General features: G+C 41.6%; 1 protein-coding gene across 7 annotated transcripts in view; it reads right to left on the bottom strand.

Moving 5' to 3' along the window:
- The window catches only part of PDE1B (phosphodiesterase 1B), a 548,753-nt gene that overhangs the window by 211,369 nt on the left and 314,438 nt on the right, over positions 1-22,946 (bottom strand). The window contains exon 1 of one of the 7 annotated variants that reach the window (XM_069758703.1): positions 10,503-10,703. The exons of the other annotated variants lie outside the window; for them this stretch is intronic. Coding sequence (XP_069614804.1) covers positions 10,503-10,648 — 146 coding nt within the window. The 5' untranslated portion in view covers positions 10,649-10,703. Of the gene's footprint in view, positions 1-10,502; positions 10,704-22,946 lie in introns of those variants that run through there. 7 annotated transcript variants of the gene reach the window in all.

The raw sequence follows: 22,946 nt of genomic DNA on the forward strand, positions 1-22,946 counted from the left end.
CGTGAGGGCCGTATTTATGGCCGTGATAAAAGATCGAGCCTGCTCGATCTTTTTCACGGCTTACGAACACGGCCCCCATTGAAAATCAATGGGGCTGCAAAAATAACGGAAGTTTGTTTTTGCGGTACACCGGGACTTCCGGTTTTGTGGAACGCCTTTTCTTTTCCAATACTATTTTCCATAGTATTGGAAACATGAAAAACAGCGCTCCGCAAGTTTTTGCGGTCCGTTATTGTGGCAGACCATGAAAATTACGGCAATACAGCCCGCAAAAAAGGCCACAATAACGGGCCGCAAAAAAACACGGTAAGTGTAAAAGTAGCCTAACTGTCATGTTATAGGTTATTATTAGATACTAGTAGTATATTTTATAATAAAATATAATACTATATACCATATTATAGTGAACTGTAATAAACAAGTTAATTTCTGCTTCAGCAAATGATATCAATATTTCCCAGCATTATTAATATCGTCTACACGGTGATGGAATGTCCTTTATCCAAATAATGTTTCCAATTTTCCCACAAAAACCCTTGACTGTTACCATTATAAATTCACTCTCTTATAAAACGTTGGCATTTGTTCTCATTCTTTCTTAAAGACTCTGCTCTTTCTTACTGTTATAATGAAACCATCACTCTTCATAAAAATATTCATAGTCTATAAAACTGCTACAAAAGAAAAATGTCCTGTCCTTGTATTTTTAACTTTTCTCACAGATCTGGTTCACACAATCCAACAACATCATGGCATAGAGTGACCACATAACCGGATGTACAAGATCAGAAAACTCAATCTCATTACTGTAAACATTGCAATGACTTACATGCCATTTTGACATGCTAGGAATAAACTTTTTTTTGCAGGAGTTAGGGCCTACTTTGATGCCCTGCACAAAAGGGCTTAGACCAAATTATAAGGAAACCAACACGTGCAAATGCAATTGGTCCTCAATCATCCAGAAGCCATATTCCAAAAAATGTGTAACGGCAACTATTAGTCTCTTATGTTTGGAAAGTTACCTGGGCACAGAAGCAGTGTATGCCAGTATTAGGGCACTGTATTGTTGGCTCTATTATTGGGGTAATATTCTGGTATTATTCTTTGTATTGTATGTTGGTATTATTTGGATGCTACAAGCATTGTTTTGTCCAAGAACTTACAAAGGGGCCATGTAAAGGCTCCAGTACTAAATAAAGTGGCTTATGTCTTGTGAATTTCAGTACACTTCCATTGCTAAATTGGAGATAAAATTTCACATTCGTGTCATTTATTAAGAATCTGAGTGTCAAAAGGAACAAACGATCGCAGCAAAAGGCTTCTGGCACATCACTGATTCGAAAGGATGTCCTCATTCAGGTCTTGATCGGTGTAGTTTTCTGACAAGTCATAATAGCTTATCAAATGTGATAAACTTAAAATCAGGGCTGTGCAGTCATCAGAGTAGGTAAAAAATGGACCAACTCCAACTCCTGAAATATATAATAAATTGGGTACAGTAGTACAATGCAGGATGTGCTGAATATTTTTTCATAAGAATTTAGTAAAGTTATGAAATGTCCTATAAACGTCTTTTCTGTTGCTGATCTAAGGATCTCAGTTTGTAGTTTAGATGAATCTGTGCTGCACTTTATGTACAGGCTCAGTAGTGAGGCAGTGCTGTGGAGTCATAGTTGAGATGAATCTGTGCTGCCCTTTATGTACATACTCAGTAGTGAGGCAGTGCTGTGGAGTCATAGTTGAGATGAATCTGTGCTGCACTTTATGTACATGCTCAGTAGTGAGGCAGTGCTGTGGAGTTATAGTTGAGATGAATCTGTGCTGCACTTTATGCACATACTCAGTAGTGACCAGGGCTGTGGAGTTGTAGTTGAGATGAATCTGTGCTGCACTTTATGTAAAGGCTCAGTAGTGAGGCAGTGCTGTGGAGTCATAGTTGAGATGAATCTGTGCTGCACTTTATGTACATGCTCAGTATTGAGGCAGTGCTGTGGAGTCGTAGTTGAGATGAATCTGTGCTGCACTTTATGTACATGCTCAGTAGTGACCAGGGCTGTGGAGTCGGAGTCAAGGAACTTGAGGAGTCGGAGGTTTGGCTTACGAACTCCACAGCCCTGCAAAAATGTCCATATCTATTTTGCTACAAATTCTAAAATAACAATTCCAAAAGCAATACATTTGCAGTGGGGTAAATAAGTTTTTGATCCATTATTGATTTGGTAAGTTTGCCCACTGACAGACATGAACAGTATATAATTTTAAGGGTAGGTTAATTTTAACATTGAGAGATAGAATATTAAAAATAAAATCCAGAAAATCACATTGTATAAATTTGCATTTTGCAGTGAGAAATAAGTATTTTATCCCTCTGGCAAACAAGACTTAATACTTGGTGGCAAAACCCTTGTTGGGAAGCACAGCAGTCAGATTTTTTTTGTAGTTGATGATGAGGTTTGCGCACATGTCAGTAGGAATTTCGGTCCACTCCTCTTTGCAGATCATCTCTAAATCATTAAGATTTTGAGGCTGTCACTTGGCAACTCGGAGCTTCAACTCCCTCCGTAAGTTTTCTATATTATTTCTGGAGACTGGCTAGGCCACTCCATGAACTTAATATGCTTCTTTTTGAGCCAATCCTTTGTTGCCTTAGCTGTATGTTTTGGCTCATTGTCTTGCTGGAAGACCCAGCCACAACCCATTTTTAATTGCCTGGCAGAGGGAAGGAGGTTGTCAGTCAGGATTTTACGGCACATGGCTCCATTCATTCTCCCATTGATGAGGTGAAGTAGTCCTGTGCCCTTAGCAGAGAAACACCCCAAAACATAATTTTACACCTCCATGCTTGACAGTGGGGACAGTGTTCTATGGGTCATAGGCAGCATTTCTCTTCCTCCAAACACGGTGAGTTGATGCCAAATAGCTCAATTTTTGTCTCATCTGACCACAGCACCTTGTAATGTGTTACCAATGGTTTTCTTGGTGACTGTGGTCCCAGCTGCCTTGAGATCATTAACAAGTTCACCCTGTGTAGTTTTAGACTGATACCTTTCTCACGATCAAGGATACCCATCGAGGTGAGATTTTGCATGGTGCCCCAGATCGATGTCGATTGAAAGTCATTTTGTATTTCTTCCATTTTATTACTATTGCACCAACAGTTGGCTCCTTCCCACCCAGCATCTTACTTATGGTTTTGTAGCCCATTCCAGCTTTGTGCAGGTCTATGATCTTGTCCCTGACAAGCTTATAAAGCTCTTTGGTCTTGCCCATGTTGTAGAGGTTAGTGTCTAACTGATTGAGTCTGTGGACAGGATTCTTTTATAAAGGTGAATATGTAAGACAGCTGTCTTTAATGCAGGTAACAAGTTGATTAGGAGCGTCTAACTGGTCTGTAGCAGCCAGTTAATGGTTGGTAGGGGATCAAATACTTATTTCTCACTGCAAAATGTGATTAAATGTATATTTTATTTATACAGTGTGATTTTCTGGATTTTATTTTTGATATTCTATCTCTCAATGCTTAAATTAACCTACCCTTAAAATCATAGACTGTCCATATCTTCGTCAGTGGGCAAACTTACAAAATCAGCAAGGGATCAAATACTTATTTCACCCACTGTATAATAATGATGACCTGATTTGGTCATGAAGTAAACAGTGAACGTTAGAAAATAAAATCATCCATCTATCTCCTTCAAACCATAGCTTCTTAAATAAACTATTTATTTATCACTTCTCTTTATCACTTCTTCCTTTAGGTAAAAAAAAATTAATGGAGTTACGACACCCTACGGGACACTGTCTGTCATACTGACTGTTTGGATGAGAGCATTTCCAAGAAAAAATGATTCTCTCCTAAGGAAAAGATTATAGTGGAAAAAAAACATAGCTGGATCTTAAATCTCTTCCTACCATTACACACAGCACAGAATTACAGTATTTACTGCATGGATATTAAACTAAATCTGGTTCTAATAAACTTCAAGCATCATAAAATATCGCACAATATGAATGATGGTGCATGATATTCATGTTGGATGGACATGCATGTACCGTATACCAAATAATCTTTTGTTTAGCTCTCACAATTTTCTCTCGTATAAAAAGTACTGTAGAAAAACTATAGTACCGTATATACTCGAGTATAAGCCGACCCGAGTATAAGCCGACCCCCCTTATTTTGCCACAAAAAACTGGGAAAACTTATTGACTTGAGTATAAGCCTAGGGTATGAAATGCAGCAGCTACCGGTGAATTTCAAAAATAAAAATAGATGCCCCATACCGTTCATTATTGCTCCATAGATGCTCCATATAAAGCTGTGCCCCATATAATGCTCTGCACTGTTCATTATGGCCCCATAGATGTTCCATATAAAGCTGTGCCATATAGAATGCTCTGCACCGTTCATTATTGCCCCATAGATGCTCCACATAAAGCTGTGCCACATATAATGCTCTGCACCGTTCATTATGGCCCCATAGATGCTCCATATAAAACTGTGCCATATAGAATGGCCATAATGAAGCTGTTCCATATAGAATGCTCTACACCGTTCATTATTGCCCCACATAAAGCTGTGCCATATGGAATGCTCTGCACCGTTCATTATGGCCCCATAGATGCTCCACATAAAGCTGCCCCATATATAATGCTCTGCACTGTTCATTATGGCCCCATAGATGCTCCATAGAAAGCTGTGACATATATAATGCTCTGCACCGTTGATTATTGCCCCATAGATGCTCCATATAAAGCTGTCCAATATATAATGCTGCTGCTGCAATAAAAAAAAAATCACATACTCACCTCTCTTGCTCAGGACGCCGGCGCTTTCAATATTTACCTGCTTCTCGTGCAGCTCTGTCTCCAGCACTGACGCTCAGCAGAGGGTGCGCACTGACTACGTCACCGCGCCCTCTAACCTGAGCGTCACAGCTAGAGGACGCTGGAGACGGAGCCGCACCGGAGCGAGGAGCAGGTAAATATCGCGCAGCGCTCCCCTCCCGGTATACTTACCTGCTCCCGGCGCGGTCCCTGCAGTCCCAGCGCTGCATCTTCTTCCTGTATTGAGCGGTCACAGTTACCGCTCATTTTCAGTCATGAATATGCGGCTCCACCTCTATGGGAGGTGGAGCCGCATATTCATTTCTGTAATGAGCGGTACCATGTGACCACTCAGTACAGGGAGAATCTGCAGCGCTGGAAGAAGCAGGGACCGCGCCGGAGCAGGTAAGCATAATTACACAGCCCCCGCTCCCCCTCCCCTGCCGACCCCCGGGTATGACTCGAGTATAAGTCGAGAGGGGGACTTTCAGCCCCAAAAAATGGGCTGAAAATCTCGGCTTATACTCGAGTATATACGGTAAGTTATGAAAAAAAGCTGCAAATTAAGCATGCTTCCAAAAAATAGAAAACATTTATTTTTATCAATTAACAAAAGTGAGTGAACAAAAGAGAAATCTAAATAAAATCAATATTTAGTACGACAGTTCTTTGCCTTCAAAACAGCATCAATTCTTCTAGGTACACTTGAACAAAGTCAGGGATTTTGTAGGATTTTAGGTGTATGACTAACTAATTATAGGTAATAATGATCATCATTTTCTTATGTAGGTTGAAAAATTAACTGAAACAGAAACAGCTCTGATGGAAGCTTAAAACTGGGTGTGGAACAGTCAATCTCTGCTATAAAGGTGATATACCGTGGCAGATCTGAGCACAGCATCAAGAAACAAGATAGTTATACTGCATCAGCAAGGTCTCTGTCAGGCAAAGATTTCAAAGACGGCCGGAGTTTCAAGATCTCATGTTCAAGTTCTTTTGAACAAGCACCAAAAACGGGCAATGTTCAAGACTGTTTGCAGAACACTGGATTTGGTGTTTTTGTCTCCTACTAGAAACTTACATCCAAAAGTATGATATACAGGAAACATACTGTCTGTTATCTGTCTCCAAGAAACCCAAATGACACACAAAACCTCATCCTTGATGGTGCACAGATGGTTTGGCAATGCTATTGGAGTTTTTGCTGTATGCCGTGACAAAAATCAAGGGAAATATATACTGTAGCTTATGTTCCTTGCACACTACATTCAGGAACTTTGCTCTCTCACTTACAGTATGTTTTTTTTATCTAACGAAGTATTCAGTATTCAGTGTCAGGGAGAAGGGAAATATTCTCTAAAATTTCATTCGAAAATGTTTTCCCTATATAATGCGCCGACATCTGATCCTCCTCTTGATACCATAGATGTAATTGTAAGCAGAAGATCAGAACGTCATGTGTAGGACGCCTTACTCCCACAATTCATACACTGTAGAATACTTTTTAAGAACAAATGGTCAACTAGGTTATTCATGTAGCTCTATCCCTTTGTTTTCCACTAGTCTCCCTGATGTTTGCCTTTCCATCTTTATCCTGCTTTCTTACCTGCACAGTCCTACAGAATATTAATGACAATACTGCATCATACAGATGCCTTTACTATCACTGTTCACAAATTTTGTTTAGAACTCAATTTCTCATTATGCAAATTACGGTAAATCTATTATGGTGACGTGCTACCAAATTCTCTTTAGCTAGCAAGTCACATCACAACCATTGGGTGACCACAGGTACAGATGAAGGATTTCTAAAAATTATAAAGATATTTTGATGCAGCAAGACATCCTGATGTACAAGTGCATAACTCAATCCCTATCTATACAAGGTTAAAGGGAACCTGCTATCAGGATCAGGCATGTTAAACTAAATGTGTGGGCATAAAGACGCTGTCCTACAGATTGAATAGGTACCTTTGAGGTAGAAACCTGCAGCCCGGCTGTTCTTTAATTAGCTTTAGAAGTTTGAGTGGAATAAGCTGTTCGCGCGTCGGGGCCGGACTTTGTGTAGGGTTTTCGGCTCTGCTCTGGCTCCTCAGTTGTCTCTGGTGTCTGTTTCTTGTTATTATTTTAAATTTTGCGCTGGCACCATGGGAGGCACTTGCACACATTGACCTCACATTGGGCATCAGGAAAATAGCACCAGTGTTGGCGCATGAGCAGATTTAGATCTCGGCTCAATGACAAGCTGAGATCTCAATCTGCTCATGCGCCGCCACTGGCGGCATTATAATGAAAACTGCCAGGAGAGCAATGTATGCATGAGCCGACACCAGCTCCATTTTACTGAATCCCGCCGTGAGGTAATAATAACGAGGTGAGGTGAATGTGCCCAAGCGCCGCCTGCAGTTAGGTGCAAAATTTAAAATAGTAGTAAGATACTTACACCAGAGGCAGTTGAGGGGCCAAAGCAGAGCTGAAGATCCTACCCACAGTCCTGCACTGATGCAGAAACAGCGTATTGTCTACTTCTAATACAACACCCATAGATGTCTACTTGTAATACATACATGCTAGCCACCTTAGGGAGAGACCCAAGTTGGGCTAAATGTAGCGGGACGAAAGAGACCGAAAAGCCCTCTACTTAAAGGAAATACATAGTGGATGCTTTCCTGAAACGGAAAGTACTTGCAAGCAGCATAATACAAAGAATAGCAGGTTTACCCAGAATCCTTTGCAGTAGGCGGAGCTATGCAAATCATCTCTTTCCACCCCTATCTAATCCACAGCGCTTGGAACCGCCAAGCGTGCAATGCTGCGGATTAGTTTCTAAATTTACACAGCCAACCAATTCCTACCTGTGGAAAGAGATGATTTGCATAGCTCCGCCTACTGCAAAGGATTCTGGGTAAACCTGCTATTCTTTGTATTATGCTGCTTGCAAGTACTTTCCGTTTCAGGAAAGCATCCACTATGTACTTGTAATACAGCACTGATGGATGTCTACTTGTAATACAGCACTCACAGAAGTCTGCTTGTAATACAGCACTGATGGATGTCTACTTGTAATACAGCACTGATGGATGTCTACTTGTAATACACCACTCACAGAAGTCTGCTTGTAATACAGCACCCACAGAAGTCTGCTTGTAATACAGCACCCACAGAAGTCTGCTTGTAATACAGCACCCACAGAAGACTGCTTGTAATACAGCACCCACAGAAGACTGCTTGTAATACAGCACCCACAGAAGTCTGCTTGTAATACAGCCCCACAGAAGACTGCTTGTAATACAGCACCCACAGAAGTCTGCTTGTAATACAGCCCCACAGAAGACTGCTTGTAATACAGCACCCACAGAAGTCTGCTTGTAATACAGCCCCACAGAAGACTGCTTGTAATACAGCACCCACAGAAGTCTGCTTGTAATACAGCCCCACAGAAGACTGCTTGTAATACAGCACCCACAGAAGACTGCTTGTAATACAGCACCCACAGAAGACTGCTTGTAATACAGCACCCACAGAAGTCTGCTTGTAATACAGCACCCACAGAAGTCTGCTTGTAATACAGCACCCACAGAAGTCTGCTTGTAATACAGCCCCCATGGAGGTTCCACATGTTTAAATAATCCCTCCTAAACCATCTCTATGGATATGTAGGCCATAGGAAGCTGAATAATATGATACCTTGATATCTGCGATCAGATGTATTATTTTAGAGAAATCCAGAGACGCGCAGCCAGTCCGTGCATTGCAGTTATTGATCTCCCAGAGAATCTGCCTCCAGGGCTTGTTTTAAATGAAAGGGAACGTTACCAGTGTGAGACATGTAGATCAGGAGAGCAGACTGTCAGTTGTTACTTCTCACACTGGTAATGCGATTTTTTAATTTAAAGCAGTTTTGGGTGATATAAGATACGGCCACTGCCTTTCAGAGCTTATCTACAGGATTCTATAATGCTGTAAATAAGCCCCCGGTCCGACCTGAAAGATAAGAAAAATAAGCTTTATTATAGTCACCCGAGGGGCAGTCTGTTCCGATGGGTGGCGCAGCTCCGGATCCGGCGCCTCCCATCTTCTTATGATGCCACCCTCCTGTTGCTTCATCACTCCCCGGCATCACGCTCCTGCGCAGGCGTACTAATCTGCCCTGTTGAGGGCAGAGTAAAGTACTGCAGTGCACAGGCGCTGGGCCTCTCTGACATTTCCCTGTGCATGTGCACTGCAGTACTTCGGTCTTTAACAGGGCAGATAACTATGCCTGCATAGCACCGCGATGCCGGGGAGCAATGAAGCAACAGGAGGGCAGCATCGCAAGAAGATGGGAGGCGCCGGACCCGGACCTGCGACACCCATCGGACCAGACCACCACCTCCCGGGTGAATATAATAAAACTTATTTTTCTTATCTTTCAGGTCGGACCGGGGCTTATCTACAGCATTATAGAGTGCTGTAGATAAGCCCTGAAAGGCAGTGGCCGTATCTTATATCGGCCAAAACTGCTGAGAGATTCCCTTTAAAATAAGCCCTGGAAGAAGATTATCATTGAGAGCTATGTCCACAAAGCACGGACTGGCTGTGGGTCTCCCGACCAGAGCATGACAACTTCAAGTATTTCTAAGAGGCTTTCACACTCGGGTCGGGACACCCTTGGCCATTTTAGTCTGAAATCGGACCAATTTGTATTGACATCTGAATGAGCCCTAAGGAGTCCAAAACTTAACCATTTAGTAGTTGTAGATTAACTGTAAATACTGGGACATATTAGGATAATCCAACCTGTTCACTACCTATCTTCTCTCGATGACGGTTCTTCAACCTAAAGTTAACAGTCTTCACCTACCCTGCACCTACTGTTTCCATATCTCCCCACTGGCATTGTCATCGTGTACGTGTTGGGTAAAAGGTTAGTGCTAATTAAAATATATATAAAAATATATCATGAAACTATACGATAAAAATAATATGATATTGAGTACTTAAGTGGAACCTCATTGTAGTTGGGCATTATTACACATGTTTTCATTTAAACCCCCATAATCATGATGATGATGATGATGATGAAGGTTTTCCTACATAAAAAAATCCCAGGGCACCGGGAGTTATTACGCACATTACACGTGCAAGCAGCATCGAGAGAGATAAACAAGTGTCAGTGCCAAGCATGCTGAGTGTATTTACTAGGCATGCAGTGGCTCCTAACACTTCCTGCCGCATGGCGTGAGACGTGTTGCCTTTCGGGGAGGACATCACTTATATACAAAATGTTCATATTTATACCACCAGCCAAAGAAGGAAACAAGACTAGTAAAGAATGTACCCTCTCCTTCAGGCAGAATACTTTATGGAGAATACACTAAGGAATACAAACTAAAAATAAAGCTGATAATGTTAATTGGAGGAAAGGCCCAAGACTTAGTAACCCGTTCATGACTTCAAAGGTCCCATGACGGAAAGTTAGGAATGAATTATGGTGGGCAGCTTTTTGTGTACTGGCGACATAGACTCTTTAATCTACATGAACTAGAGGACAGATAAAAAACACATAAGATACGCAGAACCAGACTAAAGGGAATGAGAAAAAAGTAAACTATGCCCAACAAGTGAGGGTTTGCTTGCTAACAACGAGGCACTGGACATCTATCATACTATGTCACTGACGTTCTCCCTACCTGAAGACGGGGATTTGCAGATACTTGCGTCGGACATGGATAAACTTATCCTCAGTGCCTTGGATATTCTCCTTTCCTTCCAGACAAGACTCTAACTGTGCAGATAATTTGTAGTCTTCATTCTGTAGAAAACTGGTGGGCAACATTTCTCATGGGATTCTGCTAGCTAGCCATGTTGCACATCAGGGATACAAGGGGTATAAGAGGCTACAGAAGTTAGACAGCTGTTTGACTGGTGTGGGAGGAGAATAGGCGGGGGAAATATACACTCTGGAAATAACTTCTGAGAAAGTTTTTCTTTGTTTCAGAGGCTAGAAGAAGGAAATTATTCACAATAAATTGTTTTAGAAACATTGTCGCACAGTACATTCCAACATACTGAAGAACCGGAGGCTTACGCTGAGGAGAGACTGGCACCACATGTGAATACTAAAGCCAGGCACAGATAAACTCATAAAACTGCTAGTGTGGTCCTGTCAAAGTGATCTTATTTTATGTCATAGATACATGTGAGAAGATCACATTGACATTGATATAAAATGGTACCGGTCAGCATGAATCATCCCCCAAAACTATTCATATATGGTCATGTTGTTCTCTGAAAGATAATGCCATCAGTAGCTGTATTATGCCATCAGTGGCTCAATGACTGCAAAACTGCTGCTTTAATCCACATGCATATGAGGTTCAAGTGCTCTGGGAGTGTTAATGCACTTACCAAACCTCTACCTACCTGGCTCTATTCCACACAAAGTGAAACCTTAGTCTGCTAAAAGACAGCTCACTGGCTTGACTACACACCCTGTTATCTGTCAGCCCAACAGAGGATGGTGGGACAAGGCAAGGTCTAGAGGCAGAGGAATGGGAAGTGCTTTGACACTTCCAGAGCACTTAAGGATCATTTGCATATGAATTTAAACAGTGATATCACAGCCAGGGAACAACAGATTGCAGTAATACAGCAATAGATGGCATAATCTTTGAGAAAGACACATGACCATGTAAACAGTTTGGGGTGGATGGATCGTGGTAACATTTCCTTTAAAATGTCATACTTAACAAATCATCAAGACCAATTCAGAAGATTTGATTGATAGGTCTATACACTGAGACCTCCGCCAATCACTAAAATGGAGGTATAAGTATTCAACAGAGAGCTGCTTCTAAGACTAGGGAAGGACTTGATAAGTCTACAAGTCTGTAAGTCTGTCTGAGATGTTTGAATGGAAGTGTTTGCTGATTTATTTTAGCGAACTGTGGGGGGTTCAAGCCCCAGATCCTATAGTCAAAAGTTTTCTGAAAGTGCTGTTACACTTTAAAAATGGGAATATGTTAAATGGCTGACTTAACATGTCTGAAATTTGAAAGCTATCTCCCCGATGTACATCGAAACAGGCACGTTTCACTCTGCCATGTGTGCATATTTTTTCAACCGGGAAAGATAGACAATGCCAAATTTACTCTTGGGTGCCCTAGACGCGAAGGATTGTTGGTGAATATCACTGACCTAAACCACTGACCTAAACCAAATGTCTATAGACATCGTTAAGAAAAGATACAAAGGAGCCAATACAACAAAGTGAATTAAAGTAGCACTTCTCCTTCCATCAAAGTTTTTATGTGCTTAATATATTGCAGTCATCATATTATATAGCACTGTGTACTTACAATTGCTCTTTTTGCCTTTCTACTCAGCTAATTTTTCTAGTTTACCTGCTCTATGTAGAATCAGGAAGTATCTTCTCCCTGAAAAAAAAAAAATAATTCTCCTCTTCAACTCCGGACCACCCAACAGCTCACTTCTCCCTCTGCCAGGGACTTTTGCAGCGACTGATGCGTCATAAAGGGAAAACTGACCTCCTGTTTTTACATAGAGCTTAGGATTCAGCTAGTCCGTTTTTAATCCCGTGATGACATAAACCTAATGAAAAACAGAAGAATTAGTTGGGTAGAAAGGCAAAATGAGCAATTGTAAGTACACAGTGATATATAATATGATGACTGCAATATATTAAGAGGATAAAAACTTTGATCGGAGGAGTGCTTCTTTAAGCCAGAAACAGTAAGTACAATAGTATTAGTATTGAATAGTCACAAAATGTTTGCACAACACGGAGTTAAGTGAAAAATGTGTGACTTTTGGTGTTTTCACATTAGTTTCAAGCAGTTAAGCCATAATGGGCAGAGGTGAGGAAGAGCCAAAGCACGATGGGGAGTGGCTTTGCTTGCTCGTCAAATTTTTTGAAAGTGGTGGCATTTCTTACATCAGATATGTTATTACAGTCACTAAAAGGAGTAACAATTCTGGCAAAATTCACAAACATACATTCCAATGATAAGATGCGCCAAATTCATTACGTGGCGTGCACCTCATAATGAATTCGAGACATACTATTCCTGAATGACCCTAATTAAGACTGGTGCCAGTCTTAATGTTTTGGGGTCAAATACTTTGATGTTGTGTCAAGTTCAAAAGCAAATGGTTTTCATCAGTTACAGTCCAAACACTTCACCTTTGGAGTCAATCACTCGCGCTCATGTCTATTTGGTATAGTTAATAATACAAATAGTTGTTCACTTAGGTGGATCCAAGGTACACCACTCCAATACCGGCAAAACCCAATTGTTCTCCTTTGACGCTCTTCATCGTTTGTGCTATAGCAGTCACATTTTGGAAAATTTAGGACAGCACACAAAAATAATCATGATATTGAAATGATTTACATATAAAATAACAAGACCTTTCCATGTCTTTAAGTGCTATGTAAGAAAAGCGTCAACTGAAACAGAAACTTGTTTTCTTGTGCCTGCAGCAAGCAACCTCTCTCATCAGAGAGGCAAGCAGAGATTATCCAGCCAGGGAGTGGGAGACAATCTCAAGTCACTTAATGCAGAATTCACAACATGACTGTTAATGAAGTTTTCTTATCAGCAAAGGGATAAGCTGGAGGCTGGCAAGAAATGTCTGGCAACTGCAGAATATTGCAAAAATATCATCTTCACATTTTATTTTGCACGTTATAGTAAGTCACTTGACCCATACTGTCCTATCTGTTACATGATTTTTGCATGAGCTAACTTGGCAGTGCCTTCCTTTTCCTGTGGAAATAATATATTTTGGCAGATGAAGCGAACATATGAAAGATAGTAGGTTGAGGTTCCATCATTCGAATCTGCTTGTTATGCTATACAGTAATGGCATCTGCCCAGTAAATGCAGCCCTAAAATGAGAAAACAACCGGATCTACAGAATTTTGCTGCTCTACACAGATGCAATAAGTTTATGCTACATTTACATCTTGGGTTTTCCCTATGCTTGGCGTATATGTTGAAAATTGATCCCAATGTACCCTGTATGGTGAAAAGTATAGGGACACATACAATTTACCTTCAAAAGCTTGTATGGCTTCCCATCATTCTTCTAAATCCATAGCCCTTAATATGGAGTTGAGCTATCCATTGTAGCTATGACAGTTCCCACGCTTCTGGGAAGGTTTTCAACAAGATTTGGGAGGTATCTGTGGGAAACTTTGCCAATTTATTCAGAAGAGCATTTGTGAGGTCAGATACTCATATTGGACGAGAGAAATGGCCTGGCTAGCAATTTCCATTCTAGTTCATCCCAAAGGTGTACAAAGTGCTCTGCTACCGACAGTGGATATGTCTCCTGGACTCTTTGACGTACAGTTGACATTCCCCAAACCAGTTGTGGCACTTCCTGACAGATTTTCGGTTGGGGGGAATAAATTCGGAGTGTTTAAGGAGAGCTGTAAATTATTATTTACGCTATGACACCAATCTTCTGGGGATGAGTCCCAGTGGGTGGGTGTAATTATGTCCCTTTTGCATGGGGGTCCTCAGACTTGGGAATTCTCTTTGTCCCCACTAGCCCCAGAATGCTCTTCTGTTGACATATTTTTTTGACGCTTTAGGGATGATTTATGACGAACCTGATAGGGTCCAGGTCGCAGAGACTAAGATCATGAACCTGACACAGAGGGGCGCACCGCTGAAGAAGTTCAGAGTTCTGGCAATTGTCATCTGAGGTTCTATGGAATGACGCTGCTCTCAGTTTCACCGTGGCCTTACAGATGCCCTTAAGGATGCTCTGGCTTTGCATTCTCCACCCTGTTCTTTGGGGGAGGCCATTCGTATGGATCGCAGAATTCGGGAGAGAAGTGATGAGCGACAAGGGGTTTTGGTCATTCTTCCAGAGTCGGTTTCCTTACCCGAGACGGTGCCTATGGAGGTTGGAACCACCAGCTCTTGGGCCGTGGAGAGGAGACGTCGGCGTGATCTGTGACTCTGCTTCTACTGTGGTCACACTGGACATTTACCCCATTCAATGGAGAGGTTACAGACCGGAAGAGAGATCTTAGGTCCCTGCTTGAGCTGTCAATACTGAATGCCTGGTCAGGGCCTTCCATTACAGGTTTTCTGGGAAACCTGGGAGTCCGGTGGCCCCCTGGAGGGGGGGGGGGGGGGGTACTGTCATGACTTCTCTGCTCAGTGAATGATTTAACTTACGCCTTTGTCTTTTCCCTTGTTAATCTATGTACTCTCTCGGTATTGACCCCGAAACGTCTGACTCTTCTGCCTCATGGCCGTGAGTAGTGACTAGCACCACACATGCTCCCTTGAAAATGAGATATAGAAGTTAAATAATAACAATGTAGGCAAACACCCATCATGTCCTAAATAGATCTTATATTGTTAATTCCTCTATTCTCATCATGGGCATGATGTATAATGTTTTTACATTTTTTTATATTGCAACTTTCTCCAGAACCTAAGGTGTTAAACGTATTTAACGTTCAATTCTGCACCAATTATGGCCTCAAGAGAAGGGATTAACTGTTAATTTAGAGGTTGGTGAAAGTGATTGTCTGCTACTGAGACGGATTTGCTACGTTTAAACTGCCTTTGGACAGCTGCTAGGCTTAAGTAAAAAACATCTTTTTTCTTTTTCCATTTCCTTGGGCCTTGGGGGTAAGCGTTTTGTTTTACACGCGTGCCTCTTTGATGAAAGATAGTCTACTGCACCATTTTTCTAGATGTTTGTGTTCATTTAACAGTTTTTTTTCTCTTTTCGAATGTGCAATGTTCCTCTTGAAACACTGCTAAAAAAATATATCCCCTCAACACCTCGGGGTACAATTCTCTTAACAGTTGCAATATTTGTTATGGTTATTTCTCCTTCTAAAGAAAACATATTGCAAGAAATAAACTAAACTAGAAATGAAATAGCTGTAACATGATGAATTTACACATTTAGTGTGCAATAATTATTTTGTGACAGTTTAAAGATTGTGTTTCCATGGTAACAGACTACAAACAAACCCTGTGTGTAGTCTGAGCTTGACAAATCCAGAGAAACACAGCATGGTGGCTTAATGGTTAGCACTGTTGCTTTGCAGCACTGGGGTCCTGAGTTCAAATCCCACCAAGGACAACATCTGCAAGGAGTTGGTATGTTCTCTCTGTGATTGTATGGGTTTTCTCCGGGTTCTCTGGTTTCCTCCTCCAAAGACATACTGATAAGGAAATTAGATTGTGAGCCCCAATGGGGGCACAGTGTTGATTTAACGCACTGTGGAATATGATGGCGCTATATAAACAAAGCATAGTAAATAAATGCCTACATAGGAGCTGTATACACATGGCTGTAAAATATCCTTTGTGGGGTGTCAGATAGCACTCACTAACGGGTTGGGAATACTCGCTTGGCAACAGAATAAACGTAGACACATAAAACATAAACAGTTTAATTTGGTTTATTCAAGCACTCATTAACCACTTGAGGCAATGTTATATATCACAGACCTCACATAGTCCTTAGCACCATATAGTAAAAAGCTTTGAGACGCAGTCACGAAGCATGCCGGACCTCAAACTCTGACAGCGGCATTTAACAAGTGCTGCCGGCCGCTGACCCCGTCACGTGATCGGGGGTCATCAGTGCATTGCCATCACAATTGGTTGTTGATGGCAGATTGCTATGAGCGCCACCCTGTGGTTGGCGCTCATAGCAAACATAGTAACATAGTTAGTAAGGCCGAAAAAAGACATTTGTCCATCCAGTTCAGCCTATATTCCATCAAAATAAATACCCAGATCTACGTCCTTCTACAGAACCTAATAATTGTATGATACAATATTGTTCTGCTCCAGGAAGACATCCAGGCCTCTCTTGAACCCCTCGACTGAGTTCGCCATCACCACCTCCTCAGGCAAGCAATTCCAGATTCTCACTGCCCTAACAGTAAAGAATCCTCTTCTATGTTGGTGGAAAAACCTTCCCTCCTCCAGACGCAAAGAATGCCCCCTTGTGCCCGTCACCTTCCTTGGTATAAACAGTTCCTCAGCAAGCCTGTAATTCTGCTGTTTAGAGGTGATCTGTGCATCACCTCTATGTAGCGGAGGCGATCGAGTAGTGGAGGCTATTGAAGGATGCCAAAATGAAAAATAAAAGTGTTTAAAAATAAAAAATATAAAAGTTCAAATCACCCAGCTTTCGCCCTAATCAAAACAAAACAATAATAAAAAAAAAAAATCAAACATACACATATTTGGTATCGCAGCATTCAGAATCGCCCGATCTATCAATTAAAAAAAGCATTAACCTGATCGCTAAACGACGTAGCGATAAAAAAAAATCAAAACACCAAAATTAATTTTTTTTGTTCTCCACAACATTGTATTAAAATGCAATAACGGGCGATCAAAATAATGTATCTGCACAAACGAGGTATAATTAAAAACGTCAGCTCGGCACGCAAAAAATAAGCCCTCACCGGACCCAGATCAAAAATGGAGACGCTAACGGTATCGGAAAAATAGAGTAATTTTTTTTTAAAGCAAACTTTGGAATTTTTTTTACCACTTAGATAAAAGAGACATGTTTGGTGTCTATGAACTCATAATGACCTGACCTGGAGAATCATAATCGCAGGTCTGTTTTAGCATTTAGTGAACCTAGCAAAAAAGCCAAACAAAAAACAAGTGTGGGATTGCACTTTTTTTTGCAATTTCACCGCACTTGGAATTTTTTTCCCGTATTCCAGTACACAACATGGTAAAACCAATGGTATTGTTCAAAAGTACAACTCGTGCCGCAAAAAATAAGCACTCACCTGGCCATATTGATGGAAAAATAAAAAAGTTATGGCTCTGAAAAGAAGGGGAGCGAAAAACGAAAACATAGAAAAAAGCTCAGGGGGTTAAGGGGTTAATGTTCATGGGACACAACAGGCACCAACAAATGACATTAGGTTGCAGTCTCTAAATGCTGGACCTTACTCCGTCCAGTTACAATGGGTGACCACACAGTTCATTAACTGACACCCTGTTAGTGCACACAGTTCCCCATACTCTGGGTTACCTTCCAGGTGCTCATGCTCCACACGCTTGCGTACTTTGGCCAAAATATAAACTAATACCTCACATATTTTTTTTATATGTGTTTTTTGCACTTTTTTTCGGGGTGCAGTTGGGCCCATTTTGTCTTGTAAACTGTGGTGTCTGTTCACATGAGGTGCATTTGGATAACCTGGATGCTGTGCATCTCCATTGTGTGAACAGCGCCACATACAAGTCTTTTATGTGCAGTAATTAGCTTGGTAGGTTGTGAGTGGTTACCTCATCGGTAATTCTGCACCTATGCTGCCGCCATCTTAACCACATGGGTCCACTGCATCCTGATTTGTTTGGAGGCCTAGGCAGGTAAACATCTGCTTTTTTGCAGTTTTTTCTGTATTTTTGGAGGATCTCTGAATCCTCTTTTTTGCTTAGTCACACTTTGCCACGTTGACAGGTGACCTTTGAGCTCAGAGACTTCCTTCTCCAGCTCATCCCCCTGTGCTCAGCCACTTGTATCAGGACCCTTTCTCGTTCGACATGCTCTTTTACTGTCTCTTTAATCATCTCTTTTTTGTGATCCTGTTCTCTTTTGGCTAGCACATGTCGCACCATAACTTCTTTAAATATATTTTCAGATGGTCCAGCTTGCTCATCCACATTCTGCCTCTTCAGAGTTTCACCTATTCCTGCATCCACAGGTTCAACTCTCTCTTGATCGTCCGTCCATCACCTTTGACCACCTCTAGGGTCTCTACTGGGCTCTCGGCCCGATCCCTCTTAGGTACCTCTCGACTCTCTGTAACTTCAGAGAACTCCACACTCTCCAGCTCTTCAGCATCAGGTACTCTGAAGCTTTCATCATACTGTCAGTGCACACAGTTCCCCATACTTTGGGTTACCTTCCAGGAGCTCCTGCTCCACACGGTGACTCCTATCAGTACTCTCTCTCCCAGGGAAGCTGTCTTACTGGGATAACCGTTCTTGTGACCAGGGCACTCACGACAGTCCAGACCCGCAGAACAAAAGGTAGCTTCCCCAACACAGTGCCGTCACAGACTCTGCACATACGGACTCACCATGTGCTATTTAGAAAGTCCTACTCACAGGATCTTCCAACACAGGATGTGTTATTCAAGAAGTCCTACTCCAAGGATCTTCCAACACAGGCCTTCAGATCCATGGCCTCACTATGTGCTCTTCAGGGATTCGATCCTAAGCCAAGGATCTCCCAACATAAAAGGCCACTAAGTCCAAAGCCTCACCATGTGCTCTTCAGGAAGTTAGCACCTCCAACACATAGGCCTTCCAGGACCTTATGCATGGACCAATCAGGTCCATACACTCTCTAACATGTTGCCACACCATGGTCACATTATATACTTGTAACCACTCCCATAGGTGGGAGGTGTGTGTGGTTAGTCAGACCCGCCCAGCTCTCCGACTAACCATGTAAGCCTCCCTTCAAAGCTACACAAACACAACTCTTATGGGACTACAAGTCCAAGAACAACAATACTGGCTTACAGCGCAGACTCCCTCTGCAACACATACCGGCCATTTACAATCATGCCGGACACTGTTTCACAAACCCAGTTACGCCTTTATGCGTATCTTGAGGAGCCCACACAGCGTCCCCTAGCTGCAGCATGGGTCACTGCATCACAGGGGATTATACAAGGCCCCCTTCGCTCATTAATTTATATAGGCTCATGTCAGATCCATGCAGCTCTTATTGAGAACGTAGATTTCCCTGTAACAGTCTCTGTAGTTGAATCAATTCCCATTGATTTCCTTTCGCTTCCAATGTATTTGAAAAATCACTACGAGGAGCCGCAGAGACAGCAATCACAGATGCTGATAACACGGGATACAAGAAAACACCACACGCTGCATCCACGCCTGTCATTCCTAATACTGTGATGTTTTGCTTTAGGACTTGCTCATATGGAGGAATTTTTCTTTCGTTTGGTACTTTTTTATGTTAAGACCAGGACAGTATCCAAAAATCACATAAATAAAAGTCCTCTCTTTATATTATTTCACTTTGAGAAAGAACTTTTCTCTATGTCGTTCATATGGTATCAACATGTCATCTACCCTTTGTTGCTCTTAGGCGGGATGCTTACAGGACTTGTCTCGGCCCCTTTAATGCAAGAATTATGTAAAGGTAGCACGTGTCACAGAGGCACCTTGATGGGAAAGACGGCTCTCGGCAAATGTTTGAAAGTATTAAAAATCAGAAATGAATATTCATATTCCTATGCTAAAACAGGAAGTCGAATAAATTCAGATGAAAAAAACATTAATTCAATTCTATTAATATTTGTATTTCATCAGTGCAATAGGAATGCAGCTTAATTTACATATGTATCTAATTATTTCACTCAACATACTGTATGTTCGCTAGTGGCTGTTAAAGGCTGCATTCATACAGTGCAATTATGGTGCAGCTATTTTTTTTCCGGCTTGCTGTGAAAAGTAAAAAATGCCTGAAACCTGAAAAGAGAATTGGGTGGAATTATACCGATAAGAGTCGATGGATTGGGGGCGGCCGGCTTCCCTGCATCATATGTTAATGCGTTAATTGGTGGAATTATTACACAGTCTACACATTATGAATCTTTGATATATTAGTGAATGGATATGACTCTGTTCAAGGAAAAAAAAAAAAAGAAGCCAGGGCTGATTAGAAAAAACAAAATCATTAAACGAGTGTGATTCTCAGAGATGGGGTGAGCAAGGAGCTCAGATGGGATCATTGATTTTGAAGGGGATTAGCACAATTGAAATTGATGATTTTTTTTAGGCAAAATGAGAATTGAATTGAGGTTAATACGCTGTTCGGGCACAGTACAGGGGTTGATCCGACCTCCTACCCTGAGTTTAGATTTCATTTGTTCTAGCAATAGAAAATGCCGTAATAACCGTATTACAGCTGCACAAAGGAGGACAGGGTAATTATTATACATCGGACGGTTATAATCATTCCGATAAGCTAAATGAATGATAATGTTATCACAATGAGATTGTCCAGATCCAGAGCACTACTTTATGGAGTCTTAAACAGGAGCTCTCACCAGAATAAACTCATCTGTTTTAATTAAAAAAAATATTAGTCCTTCAAAAACAAATTATTAATGAAATATAACTTCTTAAGCAAAAATAAATAAATAAAAAGGTTCTATAAGCCTCAGACACAATATGTAAATGTCCCGACCCGAACTTCCTAGTAAGCAGAACCTGTCATGCTCTGCACCTTCTCATAATTGTACATCGTAAAATGGCTCATTCTACAATATTTATAAAGTAATTAGCGATCAACAACTAATGTAGGTTCTGGAGATATTGCTACTTTATAGATCATACTTGGTGGTACAGATGCCTGATGGTTGCAGAATACACCAGGTGGCACAGACGATTGATGGTTGCAGAATACACCAGTGGCACAGACTCTTGTTGGTTGCAGAATACATCAGCTGGCACAGACGCTGGATGGTTGCAGAATATACCAGGTGGCACAGACGACTGATGCTTGCAGAAAACACAAGGTGGCACAGACACTTGATGGTTGCAGGATACATCAGGTGGCACAGACACGCGATGATTGCAGAATACAACAGGTGGCACAAATGCTTCATTGTTTCACAATGCACCAGGTTGCACAGACACTTGATGTTTGCAGAATACATCAGGTGGCACAGACGCTTGATGGTTGAAGAATAAATTAAGTGGCACAGATGCTTGATGGTTGCAGAATACATCAGATGGCACAGATGCTTGATGGCTGCTGAATACACCAGGTGGCACAGACACGCGATCATTGCAGAATACATCAAGTGGCACAAATGCTTGTTTCACAATGCACCAGGTTGCACAGACGCTTGATGGTTGCAGAATACATCAGGTGGCACAGATGCTTGATGGTTGCAGAATACATCAGGTGGCACAGATGCTTGATGGTTGCAGAATACACCAGATGACACAGACGGTTGATGATTGTAGAATACATCAGGTGGCACAGACACTTGATGGTTGCAGAATACATCAGGTGGCACAAACGCTTGATGGTTGCAGAATACATCAGGTGGCACAGATGCTTGATGGTTGCAGAATACACCAGATGACACAGACGGTTGATGATTGTAGAATACATCAGGTGGCACAGACACTTGATGGTTGCAGAATACATCAGGTGGCACAAACACTTGATGGTTGCAGAATACATCAGGTGGCACAGACGCTTGATGGTTGCAAAATACATCAGGTGGCACAGATGCTTGATGGTTGCAGAATACACCAGATGACACAGACGGTTGATAGTTGTAGAATACATCAGGTGGCACAGACACTTGATGGTTGCAGAATACATCAGGTGGCACAGATGCTTGAGGGTTGCAGAATACATCAGGTGGCACAGATGCTTGATGGTTGCAGAATACACCAGATGACACAGACGGTTGATAGTTGTAGAATACATCAGGTGGCACAGACGCTTGATGGTTGCAGAATACATCAGGTGGCACAAATGCTTGATTGTTTCACAATGCACCCGGTTGCACAGTTGCTTGATGGTTGCAGAATATCCCAGGTGGCACAGTATGCTTGATGGAAGCAGAACAAGCACCCAGTATACAGTACGCTTATTGCTTACATACAGGATCTGACTTCTGAGAGATGTTCTACTATTCCACTGAGATCCAGATTGTGTCAAAACAGCTTTTGAATTTAGTCCATACTTCGCCCAACATATTGCACAACAGGACCCCGGGCCCTTACCATAGAGTATTCAACACAATTTCATTCCAAAACCTTAACAAAAAAGGTATTATCTCTTTAACTTGCAACAACAGTAACATGGCAGTACAATCGTAACTGTAACTTCACATGGATGAATTTTGGTTTCACATAGCTTACGCTGAAAGGTGGGATTACATTCCTCTTGGGCCTCTTCCCTTCCCTCTTGTAACTGCCAGTCTATTTACTGCATAGAAATAACTTTATAAGCCTCATTATAGTCCAATTATTTGTACGCACTTGGCCTCATCCAAGAGCACTTACGGTTAACATAGTCTCTCTAAATTGCAC

Source organism: Ranitomeya imitator, chromosome 3, assembly GCF_032444005.1.
Source record: "Ranitomeya imitator isolate aRanImi1 chromosome 3, aRanImi1.pri, whole genome shotgun sequence".
NCBI classification, from domain to species: Eukaryota; Metazoa; Chordata; class Amphibia; order Anura; family Dendrobatidae; genus Ranitomeya; species Ranitomeya imitator.